Consider the following 20,078-nt stretch of genomic DNA (forward strand, 5'->3'; position numbering starts at 1 on the left):
AGTATCTAATCATGTACATCATCACTCAAGCTATTTACTTACCAAAAATCAAGACCATCCATCAAGCCCATCTTGAGTTATAGTATTTTCTCATTAATCATGCAAATGAGGTCTTCATTTGCATAGTTGATATCTATTAATATTTCTCTTCTCCTCAGTTACATATGTCACATGTTTAAGAGTCCTATTATGGAATTTGGCGGATGTATAAACTTTCCTCATTAATTAAGCAAATTAGATACTGATTTGCATAATAAGTATCTAATCATGTACATCATCACTCAAGCTATCTACTTACCAAAAATCATGACCATCCATCAGGCCCTTCTTGAGTTATTCCATTTCAAAGTCTGAAGCAAAACCTGCTCCTGCAGTTAAAAAAAAGCCGCTAGGGGCCCAAACCTAGATCACTTACTCTCTGTCCAAAGACCTATCTACCACTCAAAAATGAGGACCACAGCATGTCCAGAACACGAGATATCAAAACAGGAAGTTCCGCTGCAGTACCGTACCAAGCCGCTAGGAGACCCAAAATCTAATCATTTCCATGACTCATCAAGACCTACCCACCTTCCAAATATCAAGACAATCCATCCAAGCCTTCTCGAGTTATGCTGTATGTTACAAACAAACAAACACACACACAAACAAACGCTACCCTCTGCATAACCTTCTCGGCGAAGGTAACAATATATTATTATGTACCAACTCGAATATGTTATGCTCTGATATTGCTGGCAAATTCCTTCCATCCATAGCTTCCTGAGTTTATGTTGTCCACAAACACACAATCATACATTACACAGCCCGCTGCAGGACCGTAGGAAAACTCCAGGTGAACCATTTTCGAACTTGACCTTCCTTTCCAGAACCACTACTCACCTACTAAGTAAATGTCATCCAGATCCATCAACAGACTCTTGAGTTATGCTGTTGACCTATACATTCACACCCAGACCACAGCCACCACCTTTGCACAACAAAAAACATATACCTTCTTGGTGAAGGTAAGAACTGAAAGAAGGAAAAACACACTCAGGAATTTGTCCAATTCTACTGGTATGTCAGTAACTATTTATTGCACATAGGTAAAGGTTCAGCCTTCTGACATGCAAATTTCTTACCGTAATGTTAGTATTCATATCTATTATGCAATGTTTCTCACTGTCGGTAAAACAGAAGAAACCATTACTTAGTACATGTAGCTGATGGGTATGAATTGCTTAACCGCGAGATGGACTAAACAATTTAGGCAGTCATAACCTTTTTTTATAGTCTAAGGTACCTGTCAGACTTATGAGAATTGACGTTAGGCCACAGCAAGTAAATCTTATGGATGACATCTTCAGAATTTAGTGCGCACAGGCAAAAAAAACAAGGTGGGCAAAAAAAAACAAGGTATCCACTTTTTAAGCTACAATACCATTAAGCATGTAAGAAGAATTGAGGTGATTAAACATGGTATCACAACCAACAAGTCTTATTCCTGTTTTCAATAAAACAGTAAGTAACACTGAATCAGATGTCAACATTAAAAATATTTACTAGTAATCATTTATAGCGATCAGAGTTTGTATAGCATATCAAGAATGCAGAGACAAGGCTTCCCATACACTGGGCACGGGAGTCCCCTGAGGCAGACTGACTGTGACCATATAATGCTCAGCTCTGCTCACTTCGTCTCAACTGAAATTCTCTCTGCTGTTGCTGTCCTGACTGATTGAATTGCAGTGCCTCAGAAATCCTCCGTCTTTTTATTCTCTCTTAAACAGACAGACAACGGTCTACTCAAATCCCATGGCATTAGTTTCTCCATCTTGCCATCATCGGATTTGTTAGTAGTTCAGTTCATTAAAGAATAACACATCGGATTACACGTTAATAATAATAGCACAGCAATTACAGACTTATTCCAATTACTAGTTTGGTATGGGGGCTGCACTGTGTCTTCCTGTTGGTGACAAGGAGCAAGTTACTACAGCTTGCATAGTACACAATAATTTGCACAGCACATTTGTACGGATTTTTCACCATTGCTACATGTGCAAATGCTTTTTACAGCATCTAGAACACGTTTTGCGACTGATAGATGTTTGCGACAATGTTGTCTCATTTTCGGTACATCGACCATTGCCAAAGGGTAAAAAATACTTGTTTTTTATTTCGAAATCAGGCGAAAATCAATGCGCGCGTTGATGTCATCCATAAAATTTACTTGCTGTGGCCTTACACTAAAAAGCTTAAAGTTATTCCCAACACCATTATATGCTTTCACACTCCAACAAGACTCTCAATTTTGCTACATGTACAAATATATGCAGAAAATACACCAGTTTGAAAACATTACACCATCCTTGATATTTCTGATATTTCTAAAGAAAATTGTCCTAAAGTCATTCTTAAAAGTCTCAGAAAGTTTCATCTGTCACAAAATGAACTGCTGATCATCTACACTGAGTATAAGACCTATATTCTTGAGTATTCTGTACAGACTTGGACTCTGGGACTGACAAAGCCACATGTTGGCCAGTTGGAAAGAATGAAAAAAAGAGCCTGCCAGATTATCATGGGACATGCCTACACTGGATAATTCTTGTAGACTTGTAGTCATATCTCAAACTTCTAATATTTACAAAGACAGTCCACTTGCATATCTGGGCCTCATAACTTTTGCTGAAAGGCATGGGAAATGTGCCTTAAAGTCGTAAAATCTCTGCTCAACTCAGAGTTTGAACATTGGTTACTCCTGTATACGCGATGATCTATCATCACGGAGAAGTGCCAGAAATCAGGGCACATGCTTGATATTCCAAAAGCTAGGGCACTGATACAACTCCCCCATAACTAACCTGTCTCAGTTTTAAACCAGTATGGACCTTTGTCTGTATACATTATAAGTTGAGATTTGACTACAAAAATTGATAATATATTCATTGTCCAAAAAATATACAAAAATCTATGCCAGATATGAGGGACGATATCAATCTTCTGATCCAGGAGGGCAGGGGCTGACTGTCGAAAATCCATTTTCTACCATGCACCTTCAAGGAATTTGTAACATATTCTGCAACATGCCTGTGTCCAATTTGGCAAACATACAGTGACTGTTTTTGCATTGCAGGTCTACTTCATAGATGACTGAATTCATGAAATACAATACATGTAAGTCTACCCTTGCTCAGAGGTCTATATCAATATGCTTCTCTTTAAGTTATAAATCTAATGCCAGTATATTCAGCATATACTGTGTTGTTTTTAACCCTCACACAGCTGCGTTTTGACCAATCCAACAACATACAGTTTAAGCCATCGAGGGGCAAATAAGTCCTAGATCTTGCATTTCTCAACAGCAACATTCTCCACAATAAAACTGGAAGTCTTGGTTAATATATTTTTGATAATATTTCATGTACAAAATTATCTTACAAACTTATCGTTGAGCACACATAAGTGTATATATAACGTTCTGAATTTCTGATTATATAATTCTTCTAATTAGCCTTTTACTTAGCAAATGTACATTGTACATGTACAGCAAATGGTTTTAAAAATAGTGTACAATCCGTCATGTAAATACCTTTCATTTTTTGCAGCAAAACTTTGATGCATTTCTCATGCATGTCAACATGCAGTATCTTACAGATTCTTCAAGTACAATGTACATTGTAATTGGTTCGGACTGACATTAGTATTGCTTAGTTCCTCAAGTCAAGGTCAATGTACATGTAACAGCAAACGTATTGAAGAATTGACACATGCAGAAAAATTCCTTCACAATAGGATATGTTCCCTTGATACACATTATGTTTATCTATTAGATCATACATATACCTTCACTGCAACATTTTACTTCACACGAAATAATGTAATCCCTATCTTTCTTATTTCTTATTTCTTTGTCATTTCACTGCAAGAAACTTTCATAATTATCTAAAATTGAAGACTTTTCTCCTAGATGGAACAACAAATACTTCCCATACATTAATCTCTTTAAATTCAACTTTTCCTGCTGACGATATTTGGCATTGTCTCGCTGCAACAGAGTTCTTTTGTTATACTTGCATTTGTGCTTCATTTTGATGTAACACCATACTACTTGTCCTTCTTCCCATCAACTCCCGATGAAGCTTTCTCGTTGGTGTTGTTGAGCTCGTCAAGCTGATGTGGGCTGCCTGCCTCTTTTTCCGCGCTGTCTGATACTCCCTTTGCCGCCAAGTATTTGTTTACAACTTCCTCCCAGTCAACCACATCTTCAATACGCTGCGGTCCGGAATGTGTAGCAGAGGCCAAGTACGGTCCTGAAAATTATAGACAACATTATGTTCAGCATGGCAATGCTATTAGCCACTTATTTTCCCCAGGAGAGCGAGGAGTTAATGTATATGGGGCTAAATTTGATTGCTCATGACCATAAATTTAGAACTGGTGTGTAGTATCAGGATGTTTTAACTAAGACTCACCTTCTGCAACTTCACAATGGCTGACTTAATTAACTCAACATGTGGTGGAGTTGTGGTCGACTGTCTTGAAGGCATTGCTATTTTCCACCACAAGGACAAAGACCCTCCAGACCTAGAACTGATGTGGTTTTCTGTGACCCTCAAGACTCAGAAGCTCTTAATCGCTGCAGTCTACAGACCACCAAACAGCAATTGTGATATTATGAACTACCTGGACACTAACACACTTTTAAGACTGACAGATTTTAATGCCCAGTCCGTGATTCTACTTGGAGACTTCAACGCTCACCATAAAGACTGGCTTGGTATTTGTACCACAGACACAGCTGGTTGATGCATGCTGGAGCTGTCCAGCTCTCTTGGACTGAAGCAGATCGTAACCAATCCGAGAAGGGGGGACCAGATCGCTTCTACTGCTGTGCTGGGAACATCCGACCACAACCCAAATTCTAGCTAAGCTACATGTAGATGCTCCCTCTTTCAGAGACAAACCCTACAGACTAAAGGTTTGGCGCTACGACAAAGTTGACTACTGGGGAATGAGGGGATACCTCTCCTCTGCAGAATGAGTTGCCTTCCAAACCAATGACCCTGAACAACCTTGTAGTAGAGTTACCACCATGATTATTCGTGATGCAATGGACATTTTCATCCCGAGCAAAGTCATCACCAATAAAACAGGAGACCAGGCTTGGTTTGATGACCAGTGCAGAAAAGTCGCATCAAGGAAAAGATGTCTGTTCAGAAAAATGAATCACACAGAAGAAAACAAACGAAAGTTTGCAAAAGCCAGGAGAGGATACAACATGGTGGAGAAACAAGCAAAAAGAGAGCACAACAATAAAGTAAGTAACTTTCTGATGGAAACATCACCTGCAAGCAATGATGGAAAATAGTAAACTTCTACTCTTGCAGAAAGGCCAGAGCAGACATTCTGGTGTTAAAAGACCAGGATCACATCTTCACCACTGCCAGGGAGGGCTGAAAAACTAGTGCAGACTTTTGCCCAGAAGTGCAGACTTGAGGATGACTGTGCTCCAGAAGTACCTGCTAGAACTTTGCACAAGATGGACAATATAGTCTTCAAACCGAAAATTATCAGCAAGATCCTGCGTGACCTAAAACCAGACAAAGCTACCAGCCCTGACGAGGTTCTAAGTAGAGTACTGAAAAAGTGCTGTGCTGAGCTCGCAAGGCCACTCAGTCGCCTGTTTCAACTGTGCTTTGCCCAGGGAACATTCCCAGAACAGTGGAAGTGTGCGTAAGTCATTCCCATCCACAAAAGAGACTCAAAGTCCAACCCTGCTATGTACCATCTGATCTCACTCTTCAGCAACATAAACAAAGTCATGGAGGCAGCGGTACAGGCCCAACTTCAGAAGCAACGTTACCTACTGCAGAACCAGCTCATCTCGGACAGGGAGTTTGGTTTCAGACCCCATCACAGCACAGCTGACATTCTCACCATCCTTTCCCAGCATGGGTCCAATGCACTAGATAAAGGGTGTGAAGTCTGTCTCATAGCCCTGGACATCAAGGGTGCCTTATGACAAAGTGTGGCATAATGGGCTGTGCTTAAAACTCAAAAGTAAGCCTTAGGGTATATCTCTGGCAAATTGTTGACCTGGATCTCAATCTCCTCAATCGTTCCATGAAAGTAGTTTTATGCGGCCAGTCATCATTCAGTATGTGGCGTAGCAGCTGGTCATCAACTACCACTCATATCAATGCTTTTGTTCCTCAAGGCTTCATCCTGGGACCCCTCCTGTTCTCAGTTTTCATTGATGACAATGGGGATGAATGCGAGAACCCGCTATACCTGTATGCAGATGACTCCACTTTGCACTGTGATGAATGAAAGACCTTGAAAGAATGAGATGTTGGGCAGACAAGTGGAAAGTGACTTTTGAACCCACAAAATGTAAAGCCATGACCATCTCTCGCAAGAGGTGCCCAACTAGAACAGATCTCTTCTTTGGCAACACCAAACTGAGAAAGACGGGCTGGAAATACTAGGGGTAACAATTGACTGTAAGCTCACCTGGACCAAACTCATCTCCAACATTGCAGCTAGAGCAGGTCAGAGGCTTGGCGCTTTGAGGCGTACAATACGCTCCAGTCTAGCTATGCCAGAACACGCACTCACCGAACCTGTCTCCAGAACTCATATAACAGGCAGGACATTCATACATGCAGCAGTCAGCGCCTGGAATGCGCTCCCGGACAGTGTGGTCCTAGACAGTAGTAAATGTGGCCTTCAATCCTTTAAGACTCGTGCCCATCGCTATATCTTAAAAAAGCAAGAAGACTCGGCGGCTGTGAACCACTGATTGGTCACTGAACTGGATCGCTAGAATGTTACTTGTATTGAGTTTCTATGTTTTACTTAGCATTCATGAAAATGACTTTTGTTCACAACAGCATTGGTTATACATGTAGAAAAAAATTGAATTTAACACGAACACGTACCATGTATTGAGTTAACCATGACTCATACTGCAACTTCTGTCTCTCTATATATATGTAACGTTACTTAATATGTACAATGTAGGCTCCCAGCCTGATGTGCCATCAGTACTTCATTTAATCGCTTTTACCACAACGTCATGCTTTTTTAAAATCTAAATATTCTGAAGCAATGAGCCTCTCAGATTGTTGCTCCTTACCTCCTGCACTTGCAGCAGCTTGTCCTGGACAGACATGGCATCAAACATGCAACAACATTTCAACATTTACAATAAGGTTCACACAAAAATTTTCAAACTCATAGTGAACAATGGTAGCATCTTAACTTCTCTAAAGGTACCCATTCTGCACCGTATTCGTATTGGTTATAATTATGACATAGGGGTTGTTTTACGTCGTTTTTGGACAGACAAGGAAGACGTGGCTCTGCACTCAAGATTTTCACAGTGCCACGTACAGAGAACAATATACCCATTTCTACACCTGGGTGGAGTGAGGAAAGTCGTGTTAAGTGCCTTTCCCAAGGGCACAACATTGGTGTCATCAGGGGATTCAAACCCGGGACTGCTGGGTTCTCGGCCGAACACCCTGCCGTTATGCCACACGACCCCAATAGGGGTTAGAAAATGGCCTACGCCAAACAAGTCTAACAAAGCCCAGGTTTCCAACACGTTCGTACAGCACAGCAATGTTGCATTCAATTTTGTAGTCCCTGAATACTGTGAATGCAGAAATGTTCGCGGTGGTTTTTTGTTCGTGGTTTTCACAGCAAACTCTTAAAGCCACTGTGCGATGTTTATCAAAGACATGATTTGCACACTATGAGCAGTACTGTTACGCCTTACGCATTTATCTATAAATACTCAATGTATAGTTGTGAGGGACCAGAAGAAATTCACGATCACGACGTCTACAGCACACTTGACCAGTAGGTGCTTACCTATCTTGGTTTCCGCCAGTGTTTTCATTATGTGACTGTAGGAATACTATTGTTTCAAGACAGTGCAAACTTAAAACCACCAAGATCACTCAATTTTCTCCTTACCACGAAATTAAATCCTCACGAACTTGAATGCATTTACAGTATTTCTAGGCACGACTTTTGCTAGGCAATATGATAAGGCCAAGAAAAATTAACGAAATAACAGTAACTGCATGATTGTGTTTCTGATAACAGTTCTGAAAAAATTAGGGTTGTAGGTCGATAGGTAGGGATTCTCTTTTTTGGTTCTTTGCATTGGCACAGAGACCAAAATGAACCTGTCTGTCCATATAGATGTCTGTCCTTACAGATGTCTGTCCTGCCTGGTACCTGAGCAGGAATGACTGTACATTGTACAGTCCTGCAAAGCATTTTGCAGAAGCGTTCAATTTTTACTGTAACTGACAAGTAAGGAGAAAACATTTCAAACATATTTCTGTAGTTTCCATGCCATCTTAGTTACACTTCTTTCCTTTGAGTCTACAAAGTACATGTACCTAAGAAAGATTCCAATTATAGCATGCACAGTAGTGGCACCCTGGCTTTTCCTCATTGATTTTGCTCAGTTGTAAAGGGGCCTGCATGGGGTTTTCCAAAAGTATTTATGTTATTCTACTCGGTGTCCAATCAGCACATTGCTCTAAAAGTGTCATTTTGAGGAGAGAAGCTACAGTAACAGAACATTGAACAATACATAATTGGGATAATTGTGAATTATGCCGTTTCCTATTTAGCCTCTTCATGTCCTGAATGATGGCTGGAACGCTGGTTCTGCATATCTCATCCAATATAGTTGCATGAGACTAGAACTACATCATAAACACTTATTACCTTCGCCAAGACGGTTATGTTTTGCCAAGCATGTGTCTCTGTGTCTGTTTGATCATGATGACTCAGAGAAGACCTGATCAGAAAATGCTACAATAGCTTTCTTTGTTAAGATAACACCATCATACTTAAGACAACCTCTGCTATTTGGGTGGAGAAGATGATGTACTGATATAATTTATGCAAAAGGTGACCTTATTTGCATGATAAATGAGAAACACTCGTCCTTGACCCTTGCCTGCAGTCAACCAAAGAAAAGGCTAGGGTCGGTAGCTAATTTTTGCTAGGGTAAGTCAGGTAACTGAAAACACAAGTATGAAGGCTTAACCAATAGGTTAGATCAAACTTATTATGGTTGTGATGAAATGACCCAAACATTCACTTTTTGATCATTGCAATCCTGTCTATATTGGCCACTTGTCTAATGTGACTTATTTTCGTGAGTCTCTTGAGCGCTAAAACTATATATCATTAGACAGGTTTGCATACCTTCAGGTCCAACCTGTGTGCTCCGCTTCTTCAGTCCACGAAAAAACCCTGCCCCTCCTGAGTGTTGCAGAACATCAACAGACCGTGCATCTGAGATGCCTTCTTGGTCGTCTTCTTCTTGCATGTACTCGTGCATCTGTGGGCTGCAGAGACGGCCTACAAGGAACAGTTTGAACATATATATATATATATATATATATATATATATATATATATATATATATATATATATATATATATATATATATATATAATATATATATATATATATATATGCATACATTTATATATGCATACATATATGCATATATATATATAAATATATATATATATATATATATATATAAACATATATATATATAAACATATATATGTAAATATATGTATATATATATATATATATATATATATATATATATATATATATATATATATATAATATAAACACATACATATGTACATGTATGTATATATATATATATATATATATATATAGAGAGAGAGAGAGAGAGAGAGAGAAGTATAGATATATAGATATAGATAGATATATAGATATAGATATATGAACATGTCTCTCTATATATATATAAATATATTATATATATGTTCATCTGTATATATGTATATGTATGTATATTGTATGTATATGTATGTTCATTGTATGTATCTATATGTATGTAGATCTGTATATATGTATATGTATTATGTATATATTTTGATGGATGGATGGATGAATATAGATATTAGGTCGATACAGTGTAGAATGATATAGATACAGATAGATACATTGTATACTTTCATACAGACTACAATTGTACATACATGTACATGTATCACCAATCATTATCAACTACACTTGTGAATATATGGTTTTGCTAACTATTGCCGCATTCCAATAATATCATTTGTCATATACAATGTACGGGGATCACTTAAGCACTGACCATAGTAAATTTAAAGTGAAAGGCAATTTTGCACGACTTACACTTCACTTTGTAGACCAGCCTTAAGTAGGAGAACATCTTGGTAACCAGGTTCAAAGGTGAGGGTGCTGATGAGGTCTTGTTCATGTTGCGAATCAGTTTTGCACGTCCAAATTTCCACTCAATATCTGACTGTGCCTGAATCCGTTGATATGTGTCAGACATCATTGCAATGAGAAGGTTGATCAATACGATAATTGCAACCATCATGTAAGTGCCAAAGACCATCTTCACAAAAAGGGGTATAAATGATGGATGCCGTGTACTCAAAGTAGGGAGGTTATCTGGTTCTATCAGCCCAAACAACGAGAAGAACAGAATTTCAAATGTTTTGTCAGGAGTCTGGATAGTGTATGTCTGGTCTATAGATCCATCCCCAGAGCTTACTGTGGGAGTTGGGTAGACGGGCTGATAAACTGCAGCAAGATGGAGGGTGAAACCTGCCATGAAGATGAGTAAAATGACCAAGAAGCGGACCATGTCTTTCATTAAGTCTCTAATAATGATTGCCCAAGGTCCAAAAAGGTGGTGAAACGATAGAAACTCAAGAAACTGCACAAAACTCAGGAGTAAAGCAAATCCCAGAAGCTGGTTTCGCGCTGACAGACAATCAAGTCTGGTGTTCCCAGTAAATGCAAATGCTAAGAGGTGGCAGAATGCAGCTATTGCACAGATCGCTATGATAATGATCTTAATCCAACCTAGACCTTGTCTGTCTCCTGGATTTGTCAGTTCAGAAACCAGATTTCCTGACATCCATGCTAATAAAAGCCATTCATTCCAGTTAGGCATCAAGTTGGTCAGGTTATCAGATAGCGGGTATATAGGAGCTACAATCATGATCACAAATAACCCAATCTGAAAAAAGTGGGACGTTATGTAGCTCATCAGTTTGATTGCAGGTACTTTGTTGTAACGGTGGCCCAGTGGGATGGAGAATGCCACCCACACAGGGGGGCAAATCAGAAACCCTAAGAACAAAAGGATGATCTTCCAGCTGGCCCACGTCTTCATCACTCCCATCCACACGTCTGTTAGATACTTTTGTACAGCGGGATGGGCTACCACGTCCTTCTGTGCACACTCAATCAGGACATCGAGAAATGGCGTACTGCGGCAGTCCATGGAGCGTAGAAGTGCACCAGCATTGTTGTTGCTGGAGGCAATAGCAAGGAGTTCTGTGGCCATCTCCTCACAGTACTTGGCGGCGTTCATCAGATCCTTTGCTCTCTCCTGTGGGTAAACAAAACAGTATTTGATCAAGTGAAATTTCAAGGTTGCAAAGTAATAAATGAGGTGTAACTGAACTATAAAGACAACATTTGCAAGAAAATACAGCATCTTCATTTCCCTAACAAGCAAAAATTGACTGTTACAAAATCACCCCTGTGCAAAAATAGAACATCCCAAAATAACTTGTGTCCAAAAGTTAAACTATTACAGCAAAGTCATCCCAGCCTGAAATGGAGGCTTGCCAGTTTGACCCCTATGCAAGAATGGACCCCTCCAGACTACAAATTTTGGTCTAAAAATAAGGCCATGTTGATTTGATTATATGGATGACATCTGCATGCACATCAATTTTCGTCCATTTCCACACAAAAAATTCTGCCATACTATAAATCATACAAAGCAGCTGCAAAATGAGAAAATGTATGCTGTGAATTGCAAAAAAATATTTCAGAAAATGGATACTAATGTCGTAGAATGCCAAAGTCAATTCCAAAGATTAAGATGTGAAAAAACATTGTCACAAAATACCATAAAATTGGAGAATTAATCGATTGTAAAGTAATGTATACCAAAATTGTGAATAAAGTCATATTGTGCATAAAGTCCTAGCTATCCCTGTAACAAATTTCACGCCATTTGGTTTAAAAACCAGGGAACAGGATCCAAAAATGAACATTTTTGGTTAGAAAATTGCCTAAAACCTCAAAATCAATAATGTTGAAGCAAAAACCTCCTTGGTTGAAGTAATGTATGCCAAGAGTGCAAAAGTGTACCATATAACCACTGGTCATTCGGTTGTAATACCAGGGCACAGGAGGCCAAAATATACATCATTTTTTGGGGCTGAAATTCTAAGAGAAAACTCTCAATAGACAGATTTCAGATCATTTTGCCCCAAAAGGACAAAGATTAATCAATTTGAAGATTTGACAGGAGAGGGAGAACAAACATGACCAACAAGAGTTTGGTGACCTCATACCTCCACAAAATATTTAGAGCCTTAGATTTACTGTTTTATCTTTTTTCATTGATTATGCAAATAAGGCAATAATTAGCATAATCTAACTGATGGTCTTTCGTGTCCTTGTGGTTGAGTGGTTTGTGCACTCTGCCTCTCACCACATCTGGTTCAAATTCTGTGGGGCCAGCGACCTGAGTTCGTGCCTGGGCTTGGACACGACTGGAAAAGGGTTGCATCGTCCTATCGGAGGGGGACGTAAAGCCAGTGGCCCCTTGTATAAGGGAACTTTAGGGCGTCAAACCTCTGCACATAAAAGTACCTAACACACTTATCAAGAACAGTAGGGGTGACCCGGTGTGCTTGGCCCAAAATATTTGAGCCGTAGCGAAGCCGCATTGCACTTCCAGCTAACGAAAAAGCGTCATGCTTCATCCTCAGCCTGAGGTTCGACCGCTTTACCTTAACCCTTCTCTACCAAAACTATTTGCGTAAAATTCCTTTCCTTTTGCAAAATTCCATGTTTACATTTCATCATAAGGCCACACCAATTTTTTTCTCGGAATAGCCTCTCCTGTTTTTCCCATTTTGAAAAAAGAATTGGGTCACTATTCCCATTCACAAATTTTTACTCACGATTTTACTATTTGTTCAGTTGTAAAACTCAATAGCCATCAAAATAGATTATAAAGGCCTCCACATATCTAAAAAGTGTGGTTACATGTTATCATACATGTAAGTTGTAATTTTTCATTTATTACAACTATTTCTCAATATCAATTCATCTATTACATAGCAAAAGGTAATTTTGTTACAGTAACTGAAATCATAGTACTACATCAAAGAAAGGGGTTCATTGCATAAAATGAGCCATGCAAAGCTGAAACTTGAATAATCCTCTTATTTCTTTTGTTGTGTAAACCCTTATCTTCACCCTATTTGCCCAAGAAATTTTTTCCCTTTTTTTTAGCCCTGTCGCTCAAATTTTTTTCTGAAAAAATCCGAGAAGCAACAAATAAAATTGGTGTGGCCTAAACTATGCAAATGACTTGCACAATCCATCCAGAGGTTTCACCAATATATATATTGCACTGGACAAGCATGCATGCATGCACGCACGCATACAGACAAACAAAGCAAAAACTATACACTTGTATCTCCATGTGTCATAGATTCTCTGAAGTAAAGACAATATATTTCTCTCCCATAAAGGTACAAGAGTACAGAATTAGAAATTTCAGTGTTTTCATAATTTGATTGAATATACAATCTTTAGGATAGCCAATACTATAGAAAGAACAGTGGCAAAACAAAAGTCCAGCTTCCCAGTGAGGCTTGGAAGAAACTAGAAATGAAAGGCTAAGCAAGACTGCAAATAACATTTCTCACCATACCTTTTCCTTAAAGGAAAGGAGCTCAAAGCTCTTCGACAACTTGGCAGCAGTGTCGACCGGAGCGGGAGACACCAGGACAAACTCCTCGATGCACTGGTTGTCCCTCATCTTACCACACACCATCAGATCAAATACAAACTGTAAAAGCAGAGGCCTACATGTCAAAGCAACTACAACCATGATATGCAAAATGTTTTGAATGACAAGAATACACATGTAGGTAATTTCACAGCTGTAAGTGTAATCATGACATTTTCTGTCCACTAATCATAATAATACTCATGTTGTTACATGTACATCAACAACATGAGTATTATTAGTGGACAGAAAATGTAATTTCATTGTCATGTCATTTTCAGTACCAAGTTCACTTGAATCAGTATTTGCTGGACATTGGTGGCAGTACGTGTACGTGTATATATTAGTTGTTACCACTGTTCAATAATACGAGGGTGAGTCAATATATACTAGTAATTGTTTTATAACTGGCTCATTTTTTAATTAAATGAGTTGAAATTTGGCACATACATGTATCTTCTTGAGACCGAAATATCTCAATTTGTTGTTTAGATTGTTATGAGCGAATGAGTTGACTTCAAGATGACCACACCCTTGGTAGTCTGTTAGAAGATCAGTTCCTGTAGATCTTCATTTACAATTTATGTACGAAGCTGAAATTACACCTGAATGTATAATAATGAATGTCTCTTAAGTTAACATGCCAATTTTCATTTCAGTCTGAATTCCCAACAGTTCCTCTTTTACAGCCTCTGTAATGGAGTAATTGAAGGTAAGATGCTAGGGCCAGTTAGGTTCACAGCCGAATATGTGACATGTTGATTGTAGGTTTCTGTAAACTACTTTTCCATTAACCAAGAGAAGCAAAACTTCACACAGTTATTAAATGTTTAAAAACCAAGAGGTGTGCTTAGTTTTGTTTGGAAAAGTGGTCTACAAAAACATTTAATCAACACAACCCCATATTCAGGACCCTGTCGTGTACTCTGAGTTCAACTCATACCTCACTACAAAAAGAAACTGATTGGATTTCAAAAAATAAGCATGTGGTTGATAGAGATATGCATTTTATTACATGTGCAGTTTCAGCCTCCTACAATAACTAAAAGTGGGTCAAGGGAGTTTTTAATTGCGCCTTGATTGAACCTCCCTTGTACTGCTCTTTGCTTCTGACGGACTTCCAAGGGTGTGGTCAACTTGAAGGCAAGAAATTCGCTTTCAAAAGTTCAAACAACAAATTGAGATATTGCGGTCTTGAGAAGATTTGTGCCTTTACATTTGTGCCAAATTTCAACTTATTTGATTACAAAATGACCCAGCTATAAAACTCATTTGCATTATATATTGACCCACTGTCATAACATCTGATTCAGGAGGTACTATCAGAGGTTTAAGCTTTTGAAACCAATGACACCAAATCACAACATTTCCTGATTACAATCAACCATAATAAGTATCAATAATAAGTATTGACTGTTTCAAAATTTTATCCAGTTGCTTGAGTAACTATTTTTGGCATATCTTACTACCTGGATGTCTAACCTTGACTTTACAAATAATAAGTATCATTCAATGAATATAGACAGCCTACTCATGTAATGTTTTTCACCCTTCTGAGTCAGATGTTAATAATATATTATTATTGAAACCGAGTGAGTAATAGCAAGACATGTATGTACTGCCACTGCTAGTGCTTTTTGAAACAACAGCTATGTATTGCCACCGACAGTGCATTTAAAATCTGCTATGGGTGTGAGTCTCCAGTGGTTGTCACACGGTGTGACAACCACTGGAGTGTCTATATAATTTTGTGACATACTATACCACGTAGTGGTGACATATTTAAGACATGTGACATTCATTATTTGGTGATCACATTATAGCATGATGATATTGATCACATTATATCAATATACTTTTGAAACACAGTCACTGTGGGAAACCTGGACCAAAACTTAGCTAATCAACCCGAGTCAAAAGGTAGATTGCTCATGACCTTGTATTGAGGAATTTAATGTACTTTGTTTACTGTAAGGGTTAGATTTAGGAAACCTGTACTGGTGGTCTGAAAAAAAGGGCAGGAATATAACAGTCCAAAATGGAAAAACCACTTCTACACGTTCACGGTAAAAAAAGGATATTGTCATACAAGTCATGTAGATTGAGCTACTCTCTCGATAAACGCACACTTTAATAACCTCCTTGCACATATACACAGTTTCTGAGGAGTTATATAAAGACTGACAAGGATCTTTCTCACTTAAGCTACACTGGCTCCCCGAGGTGCACAGAGACCCTTCCGGACTCTTTGGTACACCAGCCTGTATGATGGACATGTGGATGCCCTTATCTCCACAAAGGTTAATTGAATTTAACGCTACATCTTATTGATTATATGGGTATGGGAAGGGCATGGGAAAACACAAAGACCTCTGTTTCCTATTAAAAGAGGACAGATGTCTGAAAATGTCTTAAGTTGTTTTAACCAAGATCTAACCTCCTTGTTTTAACAAGCAGTACTCAAGCATTGGTGGACTAGAACACCTCAAATCCTGTGAGGTAACGAGCTGACAAGGGAGAAGAGGAACTGTCAGTTATTTTGAGTCTGTCAACTTCCATTTCCGGGCCGCTGACCGCCACATAGTCACATGCCAGGAGACATACCCCCGACCCTATTCTCCAAGCAGAGGTTCCGGTCGAGTGGGCTAGGAGTGTCCGGAATTTTTAACGGAATTTTCAACATTTCTCTCCGACCGGAACTTCTTTTTGGAGAATACTCCGACCCACCCTCTGGCAATATCCATTTCCGCCCACAGTCAGACCTACAGCCACGTGGTTCCTTGGTTTGGCCAAAGTGCTAGTATAGTTGTTTGCGACTGTACACCAAACATGCAAACTGTTTCCTTCTCCTTGAATGTTACTGTCCATCTGTCTGCAGACCCTTGGAAATTCAAAGAAGTAAACAAATTTCTACATCAGTTTATTTCTACTTTAGGCCACAGCTAGTAAATTTCATGGATGACATCAGCGCGCCCATTGATTTTCGCCTGATTTCAAAATACAAAACAAGAACTTTTTGCCCTTCTGCAATGGTCAATGTACCGAAAATGGGACAATATTGTCCCAAAGGTCTGTCAGTTACAGTTGCGGTAAAAAGGCAGGCATTTGCATATGTAGCAATGGTGAAAAATCCTTACAAATGTGCTGTGCAGATTATTGTGTATGGAAGCTGTAGTAACTTGTTACTCGTCACCAACTTACAGGAAGACACAGTGCAGCCCCCATACGAAACTTGTAATAGACCCCTTTCCAAACTCTGTTGCCATTTTGAATCTGCTCTCGCTAGAGTACAAATACTACAATCTGGTGCGAGCGCATGTGATCTGAGCACGGAGGCTGGAAGAAGCGGTAAGCGGTTATAGCTTATTACAATGGTGTCCCCAATAGAAAGCAGTGTCAAGCCATCTTCGCTTGGTAGATATTCTGCCAATCAGTGAAATTCGTCAATATATATATTGACGAATTTCACAGATTGTCTAGTTGTCTGTTTAAGAGAGAATAAAAAGACGGAGAATTTCTAAGGCACTACAATTCAGTCAGACAGTAAGGGCAGCAAATTCTCAGTGTACGGGAAGTCTTGTCTGTGCGTTCTTGCTGTGCTATACAAACCCGGATCTTTAATTATGATTTTAATGTTGAAATCAGTGTTACTGTTTTATTGAAAACAGGAATAAGACTAGTCCCGTTGGCTGTGATACCATGTTTACTCACCTCAATTCTTCTTACATGTTTTATGGTCCTGCACCTTGAAAATGTGGATATCTTTTTTTTTTGCCCACCTTGTTTTATTTTGACCGCACGCACTAAATTTGGAGTCTGCAGATCGGATGTCATCCATAAAACTTACTAGCTGTGGCCTTACTTATAGAGTTCTTGTCAATACACTCATACATGTAGTGTGCTATATACATGTATATGCAATATGCTATGCCATACCCAAAGTAATGGGTGTAATTTTGATGCATTCCGCGACAGTTTTAAGTATGTAGACGACATATCTGTTGCTGAATCACGACATGTGTCCACAGCACCTAGGATTCAAGCTGACATCGACAGCCAAAATGTGTGGGCAGATGCAAATTCCATGACCCTGAACCACCACCGGTAATCACTATCTTGAAGTGGTTCAGGCAAGACGGATCCTGGGAGTATTTATCCTTCAGCACAACATAAAATGGACAGACCATGTCACCTTGATCGTCGGGAAACTTTCAGCTAGCAAGAGACTCTATGTGCTGAGAATTCTAAAGAAACACAGACTGGACACAAGTCTTATAACATTGGTTTTGTGCGGCCTACTCTTGAGTACGTGTGTGTGATATGGTATCCTGGGCTGACCAGAGACCTGTCATCGAAGATCGAACGAGTACAGAAAAGTTCACTTAGAGTAACAATTGGCCCCGAATACGACTATTACCACACGGCTCTAGATATCACTGGCCTGACTACTGTAGATTACATGCCAGACGCGACGAACTGTGCCTTGAGTTTGCTCAATCTCTCACGAGCAGTGACAAATATCGTGATTGGCTGCCATCACGAAGGGGGAATGTCCACAACAGATCACTCAGAAACTGTACGAAACTGACTCAGTTTAAGTGCCAAACAAAACGCATGCTAAACAGTACACTGCCATATTGCGTTCGTCTGCTAAATGACTGCTGCTAAATCACTGTAAATGTTAGTGTTTTTTGATATACTTTTTATTTAATCTTATTGACACCTTATCATATAAGGATCAATACTTTTATCCAATTTGTAATGTTTTTTAAGTCCTAGTAATATGTGCAGGACGCATTACTGTGTACAGAAGCCGCAATTCAGCACCTATGCTGCGATGGCTTTTTTATATTGAACAAATCATTCTCTCTCTCTCTCCCTCTCTATCAGGGGGCAGTTGCATGGGTGTCTTAGTTGTGAGGATATGAATGGGTGTATTTGAGTAGCCTGATGATAATCAGCCCAGGTAGACAGGCCAGGTAGGCAGCTCAGTCTTTTCCGGAAACCCTGTTATGCCTGCCTATGATACATAACAATGCGTGAAAAAATAAGCTGTCATATTTTGGCAATCATTGGCAGACATTTTGCTAAATAAATGAGGTAGGCACTCCTGAGCTGATCTATTTTTCGAGCCTAAAATCACTATTTTGCACATTTCAGGAGCCATATTTACTGGGCAACCAGGAAGTTAGCGATGTGTCGTGCATAGTGACCACAAAGGCTAGTGACCTTTGATCACAGATGAAGTGACCTTTATATCTTAATACACAATGCAGCAGCTGTGCATTTTGGCCACCATGATTGTGAATTGTCCAAACTTACCATTGGGTTCTAAAATGGTTAGGGAGAGCAAAGATTGTTCATGGGAATATGCATAGAGGAAAGGTCAACATCATTCAATGAATATTTTTTTTACAAAAGTTTAAAAGTACAATCTTACAACAATACTATGAGTTATAATGAGTATAAAGATTTTATAATGTACAATTCTAGCCAGGATTGAACAAAAGACAATTAAAGATTTAGCTTATGTACAGGATTAACAACACAGATTTCTTTACCAGATAGAATGTAGGATGTGCATAATCCTTTGCATGATGATGTGTGACATACATACATGCACACATACAAAATATCTTTTTGATTAAAAGGGCTATGCCACAGACGTAAGATATTCAACCTTGAGGCTGTACCTTCTTGTCATCCATGAGTAAGGTGGTGTTATGGTCCTTCTTCATCAGGTAACTCAGCACATCATGGTGCTGACAGGATGCAGCATAGCAGATGGGGACCTTACCATCCTGGAACAAAGTAAGTCAAAAATGTAACCATAACTTTACCATTATGATCATAGCATTTAACAGATATAACGGGAGTCGCCCAAACATAGGACGTTTTTTTACGCGCTCGAACTCACGGCGCTCCATTGCTGGTTGCCAGAGAATGGTCATGTTTTAATGAATGAATTTTGAACACATTCATCTAAAGAACATACATGGACAAGAAATGTATTCATAATGTTCATGAGCCCTTCACGCTCCGAGTTACAAGCGGCAAACGCTGTGAGACGTTTTCACGAATGTACCTTCTGATTTAGTGCTACGCCAGATAGTGTGCCTAACCTAGTACGCTTTGGTAATTTTGCTCTTTTCGGAAGTTGGTGATGAAGTTAGGGAAATGTAAATAAGGCTTGAAGTCTGCTATATT

At 39.1% G+C, this 20,078-nt stretch overlaps 1 protein-coding gene across 9 annotated transcripts in view; it reads right to left on the reverse strand.

The window, feature by feature from the left end:
• Positions 1-1,042: 1,042 nt before the first annotated feature.
• LOC136427462 (serine/threonine-protein phosphatase 6 regulatory ankyrin repeat subunit B-like) overlaps positions 1,043-20,078 on the reverse strand; it is an 88,742-nt gene continuing 69,706 nt past the window's right edge. For 7 of the 9 annotated variants that reach the window (XM_066416328.1, XM_066416330.1, XM_066416329.1 and 4 more), the window contains 6 exons: positions 19,565-19,672; positions 13,794-13,931; positions 10,211-11,441; positions 9,226-9,381; positions 7,127-7,150; positions 1,043-4,298 (listed from right to left, as the gene is read on the reverse strand). In XM_066416328.1, the coding sequence (XP_066272425.1) occupies positions 4,093-4,298; positions 7,127-7,150; positions 9,226-9,381; positions 10,211-11,441; positions 13,794-13,931; positions 19,565-19,672 (1,863 nt within the window). In that variant the 3' untranslated portion in view covers positions 1,043-4,092. The remainder of the gene's footprint in view (positions 4,299-7,126; positions 7,151-9,225; positions 9,382-10,210; positions 11,442-13,793; positions 13,932-19,564; positions 19,673-20,078) is intronic. The other 2 variants (XM_066416331.1, XM_066416337.1) reach the window with 1 other exon arrangement.

This window comes from Branchiostoma lanceolatum, chromosome 2 (assembly GCF_035083965.1).
Source record: "Branchiostoma lanceolatum isolate klBraLanc5 chromosome 2, klBraLanc5.hap2, whole genome shotgun sequence".
NCBI classification, from domain to species: domain Eukaryota; kingdom Metazoa; phylum Chordata; class Leptocardii; order Amphioxiformes; family Branchiostomatidae; genus Branchiostoma; species Branchiostoma lanceolatum.